The sequence below is a fragment of the Marmota monax genome, unplaced genomic scaffold (genome assembly GCF_021218885.2).
Source record: "Marmota monax isolate L192 unplaced genomic scaffold, Marmota_monax_Labrador192_F-V1.1 WCK01_AAM20220418_F8-fsc00010, whole genome shotgun sequence".
Taxonomy (NCBI): domain Eukaryota; kingdom Metazoa; phylum Chordata; class Mammalia; order Rodentia; family Sciuridae; genus Marmota; species Marmota monax.
Window position 1 is genome coordinate 23308615 of NW_026692321.1, and position 16322 is coordinate 23324936.

At 33.8% G+C, this 16322-nt stretch overlaps 1 protein-coding gene across 1 annotated transcript in view; it reads right to left on the reverse strand.

Annotated features, from left to right (window-relative positions):
- Memo1 (mediator of cell motility 1) overlaps positions 1–16322 on the reverse strand; it is a 123470-nt gene that overhangs the window by 35030 nt on the left and 72118 nt on the right. Inside the window, exons 5-6 of the mRNA XM_046441585.2 lie at positions 14334–14445; positions 607–749 (exon numbers count right to left, since the gene is read on the reverse strand). Coding sequence (XP_046297541.1) covers positions 607–749; positions 14334–14445 — 255 coding nt within the window. The remainder of the gene's footprint in view (positions 1–606; positions 750–14333; positions 14446–16322) is intronic.

Consider the following 16322-nt stretch of genomic DNA (forward strand, 5'->3'; position numbering starts at 1 on the left):
CTATTCACTGTTAAGTATCCTTACTCTTTTAATTCACAATAATCAAAAAAATCACTTAAGAATCCTTACCCTTATAAAGCATTAGCAATGAAGACCACAGTGCTAATAGCCAACGTGTTACAATCTTTGAAGGGTAGCTCTAAACTGATGGCAATTGTGGGCAAAAAATAAGCACCGAAAGAAAAAAAGAAAGAGAGACTAATTACAAAAAGCAAATCTGGAAAAGACTGGCATAGCTCATCCACATTCTAAAGAACATTTGTTTCATAAACCAAAACTAACTTGAGAGAAATCTCAATACCTACATGGAAATGGAATTAAGAGGTCTTAACTCCTACTAACATAAGTATCTAGAAAAAGGATGCCCTCACAGTGTGAATCCAATTATACCAGTCGCCTTTGGAAATGTGTCCATAATCCACTATTATCATCTGATTCTTTTTAAATGACCAAAAAATTTTTTTATTCATTTTTAAACACTGCTGCTAAAAGTAAAACTTTCCAAGGAGAGTGATAAAGAACTGATAATCAGAGCTTTGAATAAAAAGGCACCTTTAACCACAAGTACATAGTATCTACCATGATATGTTAAAATCTAGAACTTACCCCAATGGCAGAAATCAGAAGAAACCACAAAGAGATTACTAGGATCCGCTAGATATTTACTGAAGAGTTTTCCGAATTCCTGTTCTTTTGACTCACTCAGAGCTCCAACCAGTACAGGAATAATGGTAAACTCATCCTTATGGCTTAAAGAAAACAGAAGAAGAAGAAGAAGAAGGAAAAAAAAAGTCATTTAAGATGTTTAAGAATAAAAATAGTTTTCCAAATTGTTGATACTAGAAACTGGAATATTTATTAACAGCAGTAATAAAATACATAATTGTTAATTTATTAAAATCTAAAAATTAAAAGCTGAAAGAGGACAATTTTAAAAATATGAAAAGCACAGAATACTAGACGTATCTATTTAAAGTCACAGAAATGTACAAACATAGGTAAGCAAGGCTATTTTACTCTCAGGCATAATAATATCCTGAAAAACAAAAATAAACCCATCAGTCGATCACCAATTCAAGTCTTCTCAACTACCCTCTAAGACTACAATCACCTGCCTAATCCTTCTGTGTTTTTAAAAGAGCATTCAATTCTTACCTGTTTTAATACCATCTTATTATATACCCATTCCTGGTACTTGTTCTATAAACCTGCCACATGAGACCTACAAAACTTAATCTTGGCACCCATAAGATCCACCAACTGCACTTTTACACTTATCCTAATGATCATATACAAGCCAGCCTGAAGATACATCTCAAATTTCATTGGCATCAGGGTAAACAAAGAATTCAAGGTAGTACTAATTTCTAGCATCAAGAAAAAGACATCACACCCACCCACAATGTTTATGAACATCCACAAGTCCCTTTTTTACTCTACAAATTGACAGATTTACGGAAAAGGAACAAAGCAAATTAATAAAGATTAACTATCAACGTGCTGTTTATCTAAAGCCTTTAAAAATTTTTATTGTAATGAAATTTTACTTACACATATCCAATATTATTAATATGCTAAATTATTTTAGATTTAGAATTTCAGAAGCATAAATCATGTTTATCTGACTTGTTCAAAACAGGACTTTTAAAAAATACCATCATGCTTTTTAATATGAAAATCTGACACGTAACTGCTACAGGACAAACGAAACTTATAAAAGATTTTTTTTCCCAAACTCTAAATTTTAGTAATCCCAAAATAAATGTTGGCTAACTACATAAAGCTAAATTCAGGGCACCCACACACCTCCCCCATAGAGGCCCCCTTACCCTTGTCAATTGCGAAATAAACAGATCATACAGATCTCCAGTCCCTCTGCAATGCAGGGGCTTCTTGGGCACAATCTGCATCTATGGAGTAAGAAAAAAAAAGGAAGCTGGCAGAGGAAGCTGCCACGGGATTTCTCATTCTCTAACTCTTTAATAGTTTACTAAATTACTATTTGGAACAAATAGGGGCTCTTCATTTAATGAAAGGTGATTATCAATTCAAAGAAAAGAATTTCAGCTTCTAATAAAAATTCAGTAAGACTGTCAGAAATTATTCTAACCTCAGGAACTACCTACATAAATAAATTGACTAATTTCATTAAAGAGTCTGCAAGAAATTATGACATGGTAGGAAATCAGTTATATAAAGAACAAAGAAATAGGGTAAGATGGTGCATATCTATAATCCCAGCTACTTGGGAAGCTGAGGAAGGAGGATCACAAGTTCAAGGCCAGCCTGGGCAACTTAGACCATGTCTCAAAATAATAAAAAGGACTGAGGATATAGCAATTCAGTGGTAGAGTGCCCTGGGTTCAATACCTAATCCCAAAGCAAGAAGAAAAAAAAAAAAGGAACAAGGAGAAGCCAGAAGAAATGGGCTTAAGTACAATCCCTACTACACACAAATATTAAGAGTATGGCTAAGTCCCCAATCTGAAAATTTATTTGCTTATATGCAAAATAATAAATACAAAACCTTCACAAAATTGTATTAAGTGAAGAACAGTATAATAAAGGTGCTTTGTCAGCTGTAGTTGACTTTGAAGAACAAGAGTTGTTTCTTTGAAGAAGCAAGACATCTACTCTCCACAAAAGCTACCAAGCCCTTCATTTAACCTCAGTTTGAGCTTGCAGATCTATTTATACAGAAGAAAAAGTCTTATCCTCCAGAGAAACTTCTGACTTCAATCAAGTCTCATCTATTCAACCCTCTTTGTCATCTCTCCTTTTTTAAAAGTTGCTTGTTCACTATCCTCCAGACTAAGCACAAATTAGAGAACTAAGAGCATGTATCTTTCAAATGTACTATTCCCGGGTTTCAAAATCCAAATTCTGAAGTTGCAAAAACTTCCCAGTGAAGTACAAAATCTGCCCCAAAAAACAACTATAAAACTGCATTAAACCATCAAAACCAACAATTTTTGTGCTCTTATTATCAACCAAAGGGGGAAAAAAACACAAGAGAAGTTCATTCGTGACAAATAATAAAATGTCTCAGTAAGTACAGTCAGATCTGGCATCTTACCAGAAGCTGCCTCCATGTCCTAACCCAGCTCCATGGACATGAAAATTCCATTAAAGTGAAGTCGACCATGAAAACTGGCAGCTTCATTGGCACATGGGGATGACTTTGATTTGGAGCACAGAGTGGAAACTCATACCAAGTGGAAAACAGAAAAACATGCATCTCTCTTTGCCTACAGTTGCTATACCATTACAGCAAGCTGCAAATCTGAGAACTAGCTAAAAAAATTTAACAGTGAGATTCTGAAAACGGTCAGATCCTTAAGAAAAGGGCCTATGCCTTTCACACAATCCTATTGACCACAAGTTTGCACATATGCCCAGGGTACACCTAATAGGTTCCAAGCTCACTACAAAATGTCATCTAATTAGAAGGCTCAGTGTATGTAGAGGGGAAACTGGAAATGTAAGAGATCAAACATGTAACACAACCTGGCTACTCTGCATGAGGGTTGGGCATGGCTCAGTGGTAGGACATTTGCCCAGCACATATGAGGCCCTGGGTACAACCACAGATGGAAGGAAGGGAGATAGAGAGGAAATAAATTTTGTATGACCACACAGAGAGATACAAGAAAACAAAATAGAAAGAGAAAGAGGCAAACATCAAAGTGGACTGAACACTGAGTGTGCTTCCTAAGCACACACAATCCACCAGCAGAGAGAGACTTAATGGCTCAAAGACGTAGGCACAAACTACAATTAGTCATTTCCTAATACTAAACCATGTAATCACAGGTACAAGCCCCAGAAAGTCAAACCAAAAAATGAAAATATGCAATTTCAAAGAGCTTGGAAGACACATCAATAATAGTGTATAGTGGGAGACAAATTCTACAGTTGAATTTCACACAAGTTTCTAAATAAACACAACTTGAAGGAGGGGAAGTGAATAAAATCAGAATCCAGAATGTGTATAATATGCTATATAAAATGTCCAATTCAAAGAAAAAAACATAAGCCACAAGAAAAAAATGTAAACCATGTCATGGGAGGTGAGGGAGTGTCACTAGCAAGTTATATCTAAGACCATATCTTGGATTTAATAAAGACCTCAAAAATTTATCATAATATATTTAAAGAATTATAGGAAACGACGCTTAAAGAAGTAAATACATATTGACATGACATAAAAATAGGGGCTATATAAGAAATGCAAACTATTTTAAAAAGTAGAAATTTTAAGAATTGAAAAGTACAATAACTGAAATGAAATATTTACTAGACAGTCAGAAGAGCAGATTTCATATTAGAATAAGAGTAAATATTGACATCAAAGATAAATTATCCAATTAGAAGAACAGTGGAAAAAGACACTACAGACATGTAGACAACACCAAATATACCAGCATACATGGAATGATGTCCCAGAATGGGGAGAGTAAAATTTATGAAATAAAACTTTTCAATTATCATAGAAACAATAATGTACAAGAAATCCAAAACAGAACGAACACAGAGAAATCCTCACCTATTAAATAAACCATTCATTACAAACTAAAGAAAGAAATCTTGAAGGCAACAAGAAGAAAATGAGTCATTACATATAAATCTTTTCAACAAATAATACTGGAACAGCTGTGTGTGTCCATATGCAAAAAAAAAAAAATCAACACACGCAAATATACACACACACTTTTGCCTCACATCATATACAAAAATTAATTCAAGCTGGATCCTAGAAATGTTAAGAGCTAAAACTCTTCTAGAACACCAGTCAGCAAACATCTTTTTCAAGGAACCATCAAGTTAGTATTTTAAGTTTTCTGGGCCATATGATCTCCACAGCAACTACACAACAGTTACTAGAGGGAAAGCAGGCACAGACAGTATGTATATCCATGGGTGTGGTTATGTTCCAATAACACCTTATTTATGAAAACTAGCTTTGAGTCAGATGGGTTCATTCCACGGGCTATATGTTGCCATCTCTTATTCAAGAAGAAAAGGACAAAATCTTTGTGACCTTAGATTGGACAAAGATTTCCAAACATGATACCAAAAACAGAAACCATACATAAAAAAGACAACTAAATTCATCAAAATTAAAAACTTTTGTTCTTCATTAAGAAAATAAATCATACAAGGAGAGAACTTTTTTGTTTCTAATAAAGAACATGTACAGAGAATATATAAATTCTCTTACAACTCAGTAAGATAATAAATTATGTAAATTAAAATTGGGGAAAACGAATGAATAGATTTTTCACATAAAATACACAAATGAAAAAAAAAATAAACAAATGACTAATAAGCACATGAAAATTTGCTCAACATCACTAGTCATTAGAGAGATACAAAGTTAACAGTAACATCACAATGAGATTGCACTACATAGCTATCGGAATGATTTTAATCAAAAACACAGTAACAGCTATTGTCCAGGATGTGGAAAAACTAGAACCATCATGTACTGTTCCTAGAAACAAAATGTTGCAGACACTTTATATGACCTAGTAACTCTATTCCTAAGTAACTATTCAAGAGAAATGAAAACATACTGACATAAAGAGTACAAGAATGTTTGTAACATTACTCATAACAGCAAAAAGTGGAAATGATTTAACCATCCACTAACTGATACATGAATAAATAAATTGTGCTACATTCATTTAATGGAATAATTATTTGGCAATAAAAAGGAATGGACTACTGATACATGCAACAACATAAATGAACCTCGAAAACAGTACACTATAGGGCTGGAGTTATAGTTCATTGGTAGAGCGCTTGCCTAGCATGTATGAGGCACTGGGTGCGATCCTCAGCACCACATAAAGAGAATAAATAAAATAAAGATATTGTGTCCATCTAACTAAAAAAAAATTATTAAAAAAATATACAAAGGTCTATCAACAACTAAAAACAATTTTTTTAAAAAAGTGCACTACAAGAAAAAGGACAGTTACAAAAGACATTTTGTATGATTCAATTTATATGAAATTTTCAGAAAATACAAATCTAGAAATAGCCCAAGAGTTAATAACAAGAATAAACAAATGGGACTTACTTAAACTGAAAAGTTTTTTCTCAGCAAGAGAAACAATAAGAGAGGTAAATAGAGAGCCTACATCCTGGGAACAAATTTTTACCCCTCACACTTCAGATAGAGCCCTAATATCCAGAATACACAAAGAACTCAAAAAATTAAACAATAAGATAACAAATAACCCAATCAACAAATGGGCCAAGGACCTGAACAGACACTTCTCAGAGGAGGACATACAATCAATCAACAAGTACATGAAAAAATGCTCACCATCTCTAGCAGTCCGAGAAATGCAAATCAAAACCACCCTAAGATACCATCTCACTCCAGTAAGATTGGCAGCCATTATGAAGTCAAACAACAACAAGTGCTGGCGAGGATGTGGGGAAAAGGGTACTCTTGTACATTGCTGGTGGGACTGCAAATTGGTGCGGCCAATTTGGAAAGCAGTATGGAGATTCCTGGGAAAGCTGGGAATGGAACCACCATTTGACCCAGCTATTGCCCTTCTCGGACTATTCCCTGAGGATCTTAAAAGAGCTCACTATAGGGATACTGCCACATCGATGATCATAGCAGCACAATTCACAATAGCTAGACTGTGGAAACAACCTAGATGCCCTTCAATAGATGAATGGATAAAAAAAAAGTGGCATTTATACACAATGGAGTATTACGCAGCACTAAAAAATGACAAAATCATGGAATTTGCAGGGAAATGGATGGCATTAGAGCAGATTATGCTAAGCGAAGCTAGCCAATCCTTAAAAAACAAATGCCAAATGTCTTCCTTGATATAAAGAGAGCAACTAAGAACAGAACAGGGAGGAAGAGCATGAGGAAAAGATTAACATTAAAAAGAGACGAGTGGGGGGAGAGAAAGGGAGAGAGAAGGGAAATCATATGGAAATGGTAGGAGACCCTCAATGTTACACAAAATTACATATAAGAGGTTGTGAGGGGAAAGGGGGGGGGGGGAACAAGGGAGAGAATTCAACAACAGCAGATGAGGTAGAGAGGGAAGATGGGAGGGGAGGGGAGGGGGGATAGTAGGGGATAGGAAAGGTAGCAGAATACAACAGTCACTAATATGCCATTTTGTAAAAATGTGAATGTGTAACCAATGTGATTCTGCAATTTGTATTTGGGGTAAAAATGGGAGTTCATAACCCACTTGAGTCAAACGTATGAAAGATGATATGTCATAAGCTTTGTAATGTTTTGAACAACCAATAAAAAAAAAAAAAATCTAGAAATAGAAAGCAGACCATTCATTAGTTGAAATTGAGTGTGGGAGCAGGGATTACTTCAATTGGACAGGAGATTTGTTTTTAGATTAGTGTTCCAAACTAGATTGGGAGAACAGCTGAACAACTCAATAAACTTACTTCAAAAAAAAAAATCAATGAATTAAATTTTTATACTGGTGAATTTTGTATTATGTAAATTATACCTCAACAAAACTATGGGGGTGGGAGGAGAAAGGAAAAGGAGAATCTACCTTTCCCTCCTACAAGCTATGCCACCTGCAAGAGATTACTACCCTCAGCCTCAATCTGTCATCTGTAAAAATCAAATAATTAATCCTTACCACACGGGGCTCTTGTGAGCACTTTGGTAATGAAAAGGAACATTTTATCCCTTCTTTTTCTGTCTTATGATTTAAACCATTACTGCCAAAAAATTATATATGTAAGACATATAACAGACTAAAAAGAGTTAAAATCCTAGAACCAACAGTGGGACATTCTTTTTTTAAACAAGCAAAACCACTCTTACTGTCAACTCAGTATGAAAATGCTCATCACAACATAAAAATTCTAATGTAAAATGTGAATTCTAATATAAATATTTCAAGTGATAAGAAAATATAATTTAACTGGTAGTAATTTTTAATTAGTAGCATACAAATAACTGAAACCTTAAAACTGATATTTTAAATTAAATAAAATCGTATTTACAAAAATTATTCACTATTCTTTCTCTGTCACTAATACCACTGAGATTTATTCTCTTCCCCTTCTAGTTAGAAAACATTCACAGAAAATGGGGGAACAAAATACATGTAGGTAAATACAAAACATCTTTACTCTGATAAAAATAAAATACATTCTTGTCTTCTCAAATGTCTTTTGCTACATCTTATGCATTCTTTTCATGGTCACAGAAACTTAAATTGTTCCTTTACCACAAACAAGCAATTTTTACCTATTATTCCAGAACTCTTTCTTGTTCTATAATTCTGAAAAAAAAAAAAATGTTCTCTCAATGATGTGTATGTAACAGTGAAAGGGAACCAACATACATTTGTTCTAAAACTTCAATAGTTCCACCAAATAAGATTTAACTGCAAAACATGCAGAAATACACAAATATCCATGAGTATAAATGTCACAGAATAAAAACACACTTGAAAATGGCACTGCTCATGTGACTATTATTAAATTGGTGAGAAAGAAACTCTCAGGCTTTTTTCTATATCTGGAGTTAAGCCATTCCATCCTCTTAAAATCTAACTACACAAGGCACATCTTAACTTTTCTCTGACCATTTCTAATATCTGAAGACCTTCAATGAGGCTTACAATCAGAAAGCAAAGTAAAATCTTAAGATCCAGTACAAATCTAACCTATAATAAGAATTAAAATGGCACTTAAGGGAGGTAAAAATACAAAGAGCTGGAATGGCAATATGAGAGCCTAGAATTGAGAAAAGAAGGGAGTTTTACAGGAGTGTTAACATACCAGGCCATATGCTATAATCTTTAGAAGGGCCTGTCTATAAAACTAGCCTTTGGCTAGCATCTGGGAACTTGGCTTTTAGAATATTTATTTGATAAGGGAGTTTTATCTACTTGGGTCACTGCCATGTAAAGTAGTCCAAGGCTATCCCACTGGAGAGGGGAGGCCATATGAAAGACAAGCCCTGGAAGATGAGTGACAAGTGAAGATGGATGAGAACCGAGGTGCTTCAGGAGACAACCAGCACCACAGCCAGGCAGGAAGAAAGGGCATCTTGGAGCATTCTGCCTCCGTCAATCTGCCTCAACTCACAACATATGCAAAAGACAAGTTATCTCCACTGACCTCTGACCAAATTTCTAACCCACAAAATCATGAGCAAAAAAACTGGCAGGATGAGGTGATTTCTTTTGCTCCAACAATACCTGGGACAAAACAAACAAAATACTGGTATCTGGAAACAGGGATGCTGCTATAGCAGAAACCTGCAACACATCACACTGGCTTTTGAGACTCAAGAGGCAAATGGAAGCTGAAAGGACAAAAAGGAGACAATGGAAGCAAAGAGCAATGAGGCTGCTCAAGGAGGCTGGAAGAAGCAGGACCCCCACTGTATACTGGAAGAACAATTAACAAAACTGTCACATGAAGTAAATCAGAATATTAAAAATATACCTAATGGACCTGTAGTTCTGACTAAGGACATTTCCACATGGAATATCCTGGAAATAGTGGTTACATTACAATCAAACATTAGAAGGTACAAGGAGAAAATTAAGCTGAAAAATGAACTGTTTAACTTATAAGCAGAATTTAAGATAAATACATTTTTTAAAAATTTTTTTAGTTGTAGATGGACACAATACATTTATTTATTTTTATGTGCTGCTGACGATAGATTAGTACCTCACACATGCAAAGCACACCCTCCACCACTGCCACAACCCCAACCCCAAGAAAAATACATCTTTTAAAATTTTATTTATTCTTTTTAGGAAGGTATTTTATAGTTTTTTCCCCATATTTTTATTGATGCATTATGGCTGTACATAAAGGTGAGATTCATTGTTATGTATCTACACACATACATGCACACAATATAACAATATAATTTAGCCAATATCATTCCCTAGTAGTTTCCCCTGGTCCCTTCTCTAGACTTTACTGATCTCCCCTCAGTTTTCATGAGATTCCCCCCAACCTTCATTTTCCCTTTTTCTCTCCAGCTTTCACATGACAGAAATCATTCAACTACTAACATTCAACTACTAACTGAGTTTGGCTTACTTTGCATAACATAATATTCTCAAGTTCCATCCATTTTCCTTCAAATTTCATTCTTTTACAGCTCAATTAAACTCCATTGTGTATTAATACCACATTTTCTTTAACCATTCATCCACTGACAGACTAGTTTGACTATTGTAAATTTTGCTGTTACAGACATCTGTATGGATGTATCACTTTAGTATGATGATTTTAAATCTTTAGGATAAATACAGAGGTATATAGTCATGCAGTGATTCCATTCCTAGTCTTCTGAGGAAATTCCATATGGATTTCCAGAGTGGTTGTACTAATTTACAATCTCACCAACGGTGTAAAAGTGTTTCTTTATCTACACATCCTCTCCAGCATTTATTATTCTTTATATTCTTGATGGCTGCCATGTAACTGGAATGAGATGAAATCTCAGTGTAGTTTTGATTGGCATTTCCCTAATTGCTAACATTTTTCCATATATTTGTTGGCCATTGTATTTCTTCTTTTGATAGATATCTGTTTAGTCCACTTGCCCATATATTAATTGGGCTATATGTTTTTTTGGTGTTAAGTTTCTTTTGAGTTTTTTATATATTATAGATATTAAGCCTTTGTTTATAGCTAGCAAAGATTTTTCTCCCATTCTGTAGGTTCACTCTTCATATTCCTAATTGTTTTCTTTGATGTGCAGAAGCTTTTTAATTTGATGTCATCCCATTTGTTAACTCCTCACATTATTTCCTGAGCTTTAGGGCTTCTGAAGAGAAAGTCATTGCCTATTCCCAATGTTGGGAGTTGACCTTATATTTCTTCTATGAGTTGTATAATTTCTGTCTGATTCCTAGATCTTTGATCCATTTTAAGTTGATTTTGTACAGGGTAAAAAGTATAAAGATTTAGTCTCATTCTTCTACATACGAATAACCAGTTTTTCTAGCATCATGTGTTTAAGGGGCTGTTTTTTCTCCAAAATACTTTTTTGGCACTTTTGTCAAGGTTCAAATGACTGTATCTGTGTGTATTTGTCTCTGTATCTTCTACTCTGAACCACTGGTCTGTGTGTCGCTTTATGCCAATGCCATGCAATTTTTGTTACTATAGTAATTCTGTAGTATAATTTGAAGTCAGTCAGGTATTGTGATGCCTCTAGCAGTATTTTTTTTTTTTTTTGGTGGTGGTGGGGGGGGGGGCTTAAAGAAAAATACTTCTAACCAAGAATAACAGGGTTGAAAAAATAACTTTCTCATGACTAGTCTCTTAGTCAGCAAAAGACCATCAAAGAAGGAAGTTTGAGCTCAAAGATCAAATCTAGAGCACTGCCAATAAACATGGCAAGATCATCAAAAAGAAGGCATCTTTAAGCTTCTCTGTTAAGCCCTCAGAAAGATTTAAGGCAGTGGTAAAACACCTTATCAGGAAAACAAAAGGGTTTCTAAAGATATTTTCAGGAATCTTAGCATAGTGGCACCAGCCTATAATCCCAGCTACCAGACAGGCTGAGGCAGGAGGATTCAGTGGTAGAGCATATGCCTAGCATGCACCAAGCCTGGGTTCAATCTCCAGTACTGCAAAAAGAGAGAAAAACAAATTTATAGAATTCTAACTTAGAATCCCAAGTAGAGAGAGTCCAGTTTCATAAAGAATTCTGGATAAGAACTTTGTCTAATGGAGTATATTTATAATCTGGTATATACCCATAGTATGTAAGGAAATTTATCAGAACTAGAAGAAACACTGCTCTAAATGAAATAAACCTCTAGACTTTCAAACTGGTACATACATGAACCAGACTGAGACCACTTCTCAGGTGCAAACAAGGCCAATTTCTTAAGGAAAATAAAATGACTCGGAATAAAACCAATAGCCCAAAGAACCCCAGTCAAAAGATGAGAAAAATAATGAATTATTAAACCAATAACAGAAGATAGAACCAAGATATAGTCATGGGATAGTCTTTGTTCCCTGGTTAGAGTTCAGAATTATTTTGTCCCGCAGACTAGTATATGATCCTTCCTGATTTCTATTCTTTCATCCTCCAATAAGAATTATCTATTTGTGGTCAACTATGCCTCTCTTAAAATCATAGCATACTGAGTATATGGTAGGGGTGGGGTATGGGGTTGAAGGGAAGGAGGAGTAACTTGTCTTCTTAGTTTACAGTCTCCAAATTAAGAGGAGCAACTCCAAAGCCTCACTCATATACTACCCTGATGCCACCTGGAGAACAAATGAGGAATATTATCAGAAAGTCAACACCATGGCCCCAGACATATGAGTGAGGCCATCTTGGACCCTATTACCCATCTAAGTCACCTTGGTCAAAATCTTGCAGACCAGAGCATAGTGTAACCTGCCCAAATTCCTGACCCAAATATTATAAACAATAAGACAGCTATAATTTTAAGCCACTACATTTTGGAATAATTTGTCAGTCAGTAACAGATAACTGACACAGGTAGTGAATACAAATGTTTACTAGATAGTATCTAAAAGGAGCATTAATGCCAGGTATAGGGACCACACCTGCAATCCCAGGGATTTGGAAGGCTGAGGACGAGGATTGCAAGTTCAAGGTCAGTCTCAGCAATTTAACCAGTCCATCTCAAAATAAAAGGGTTGGAGATAATAGCTCGGTGATAAAGCATTCCTGGGTTCAATACTGGGTACCACAAGAAAATAACAATGATTTTTAAAAATAAAGGTAGCATTAGAGATTCTAATGTAACACAGGACTAGTTTATTTCATACTATTTACAAGAGAGGAAAGTATAAAGAAGAAATATGAATGTTGGTTTCAAGTTTCTATTTTCCTAAATTTCATTTCCTATTTTGTTTTTTAAATAATAACAAAAATGCTATTTTGTTAAAATCTCCTTTAGGGTACTGTCAGTTTATTGGTTGTACTACTGAAATCCATTTAGAGAAAAATGTGGGTTTTTTTTCATGATAAAATATAGAAATATTTCAGCAAATGAAATTTTTCTGTCTTTGTTGAAGAATGAGAAGCTGTGATTATATCAACAATCCAAGAAAGAAGAAATATATATGGTTTCACAATTTCTGAGAAGTTAGAATACATTATAAGACAATTTAAAATTATAATTTAATATTACACTGGTTTTTGGAAACGTCAGCTTAATATAATTACTCAAGATTATCATTTGTGAAAAGACTAACAGAAGTAAATAATACTTTGAATATAAAAACCCAAAAAGACTATAATAATAGACTAAAACCAACAAGAAACAAATTAAATAAAAGTGAAAACTTATACACGATTAGGATTAAAAAGATACCATACAAAATTCTGATGGAGAAAACAATCCATCCTAATAGTATGAAAAAGCCTTAATTTTAGCTGATCATAAGCACATTAGCCAATAGTAAGTAAGCCACATCAGCATAAAAACTGTTAATGTAATTTTAGATTTCATTAATCTATATACCTAATCAATATGTACTAGCAATCTACTATGAACCATATACTTTACTAAGAAGAATACAGTGAACAGATCCAAAGATGGAATAATCTCATTATATTTGTAACTAGTCAAACTACATATGAAATATGTTAAGAAAGTAATAAATATGACCTATAAATGAGAAGAGTTTCTAATTTAAATGCCACAGTAAAAGAAAAAAGAAATTTCTTAACATTTTTTTCATTATACCGAAATAAATTAATGACTATGTCTGTTAGGCAAAGTGGTAGGCACTGTAGTATACAGTGGAGAGGAAAACAGATATTGTCCCTATCATCACTGTGCTTATGGTCTAACTAGTACCACATCACAGGAAGATCTTTAGTAGGAATAAAATAATGATCTGTAAAGTATATTATAAAAGATTCATATACTGAAATAAATGCCTTCCAAAGTTATTTCCAAATCTAAAATATAATGATTAATTATAGTACTGTACCACAAAAGAATATAATTATTATTCTAAGATATAGAAATGTCTAAAGAATACCAGGCAAACCAAGATACACACACAACAAGCCACACTTACAGGGTTTGTTTTTTTTTTAACCTTTCTACCTAAAAAAAAACAACCACATCAATTTATATGTTTAGCCTTCATAGGCAAACTACTTAAAATCAATGTCAATCCACATTAAGAAAATGCAACCTCAAATTTTATTTCATCTCAAATAACAAAATGTTAATGTCCTTACTCTAATAATTATCATACCCTAGTTAAGATAATTCCAAAGAAATTAACACCTATGATTTCTCTAGGATTTCTTATATTAATCAATATACCTTTCCATGGCTTTAGCTGTATAAGGCAAATGCATTTCAATACTGTGTTCATCTTCATCTGTCTGTAGAGTCATGCGTTCAAACATTCCTGTCTTCCATAGCTCTCCGTAAACTAGATTTCAAAATATATTAAAACAAATATATTAATGTATGTCTGTATCCTGTGAGATTCCAACCACTCACACAAAGCTACATGCTTTGGCAAGAGGCAAAAGCACCACATAGTACTCTCCATTTTTAGTTTGAGAGGCAGGGCGGGAGAGAGAAAGAAGAGAGAGAACAACTAATGCTCATGTGCTAGCTAAAATAATAATACACGAAAAACTTATCATATTTATATGTCATGGTCATGTAAAAAATAATAATTTAAAACTTTCATCAGTTCATCATTTCTAATATCACCTGGATCTAGACTATTCATTGATTTTAATCAGGACATATTAGCAAGAACAGTTAAATGCAATTCCTACTGTAATAGACAAAAATCACTGATCTATTTACAATTAAGGTTAACAATATAGTTTTTGAGTTTTGCTTTGTTTTTTTAATAAAATACATGGTATTGTTAGTTTACATTCCAGGTTTCCCTCATTCTACAATCAGAAAATTCCTACTAGGAATGCTGTTTTTCTCAAAATTCAAAATTAAGCTTGTGGCAGAGATCAAAAGACAAATTCGTCACAGCACCATGCTAACTTAAAATGACCTAGTAATTCAGACCTAGTAATTCCCATGAACTGTGCTTAAAACTGGATACTATAGAACAAGAAAAAGATAAAATTTTGATGATATAATAATATTTTAGGGCTGGGGTTGTGGCTCAGCGCTTGCCTAGCATGCGCAAGGCCCTGGGTTCGCTCCTCAACACCACATAAAAATAAACAAACAAAATAAAGGTATTCTGCCTAACCAAAAATAAATAAATTTTTTTAAAAAAAGAATATTCTAACTAGATCCTTAAATGGGTTATCAAAGAAATAAAGAAATGGTGGTATGATCTCTTTTCTACAAAATTAGATCTAATGAAAATTTATCCATTTCTTCACTGGTAGAATTCACAAAACCATACTTTTCCAAGTGCCCCAATAAACTTTTAAAAGTAAAGTGTGGGGCTGGGGATATAGCTCAGCTGGTAAAGCATAAGGTCCTGCGTTCAATTCCCAGCTCCACAAAAAAAAAAAAAAGGTAAAGTGTGTTTCCTAGAACCATCTCAAGAAGCAAAGTTAGTAACTCTTCAGCCTCATTAATAAGATGCATCCCAGCAACAAACTGCTAACACTTTATGATACTAAAAACCTCAGATTATGGAAAAAATGAACAATGCAAAAAAATTCAATTTAATCAAATTTTAAAACCTCAAATTATGAAAACTGAAACCTAAAAAAATGAAAATGAGCTAATCATCTCTTTTGTGCCTGGAATCTTTCATTCTACAGAAGGAACTGTTACAAAATTTATTGAATCAACAGCAGCATCCATAAAAATTTTATAATATAATTTAACAAACTGAAGGATACACCCCACGTTCATGAAGATGATTACTTGGGGAAGGTAAATTGAGTTCAGAAAGAAGGATAACTGTGGGTAAAGTGGAAGATGAGTACATCAGTATTTTTTGTACTATTCTCTACACAGTTCTGTATATTTTAAATCATTCTTCCTCACAACCCCAAAAAGCCTTTGTAAATAAGTCAAAAGATTTTACTTTACACATCTATTGTATAATAAATTAAATAAAAATGTGAATTCTGAAACCCAATGGGGAAAAATCTAAACCAAAATAATACATTTAAAAACAAAATATATTTAAGATTTCTATAGCACCTTTTAGATTTTCATAACTATAGGCTCTCCCTGCCTCATTAAAATCATTAGTGAAGACATAAAATATATTAACACCATTATCTATTTGAGAGAAAAGTGATCTACACAAATGTAGACCAATGTGCCCAGAATCTTTTATTAAGTTGAATGTACATTAACTTCTTG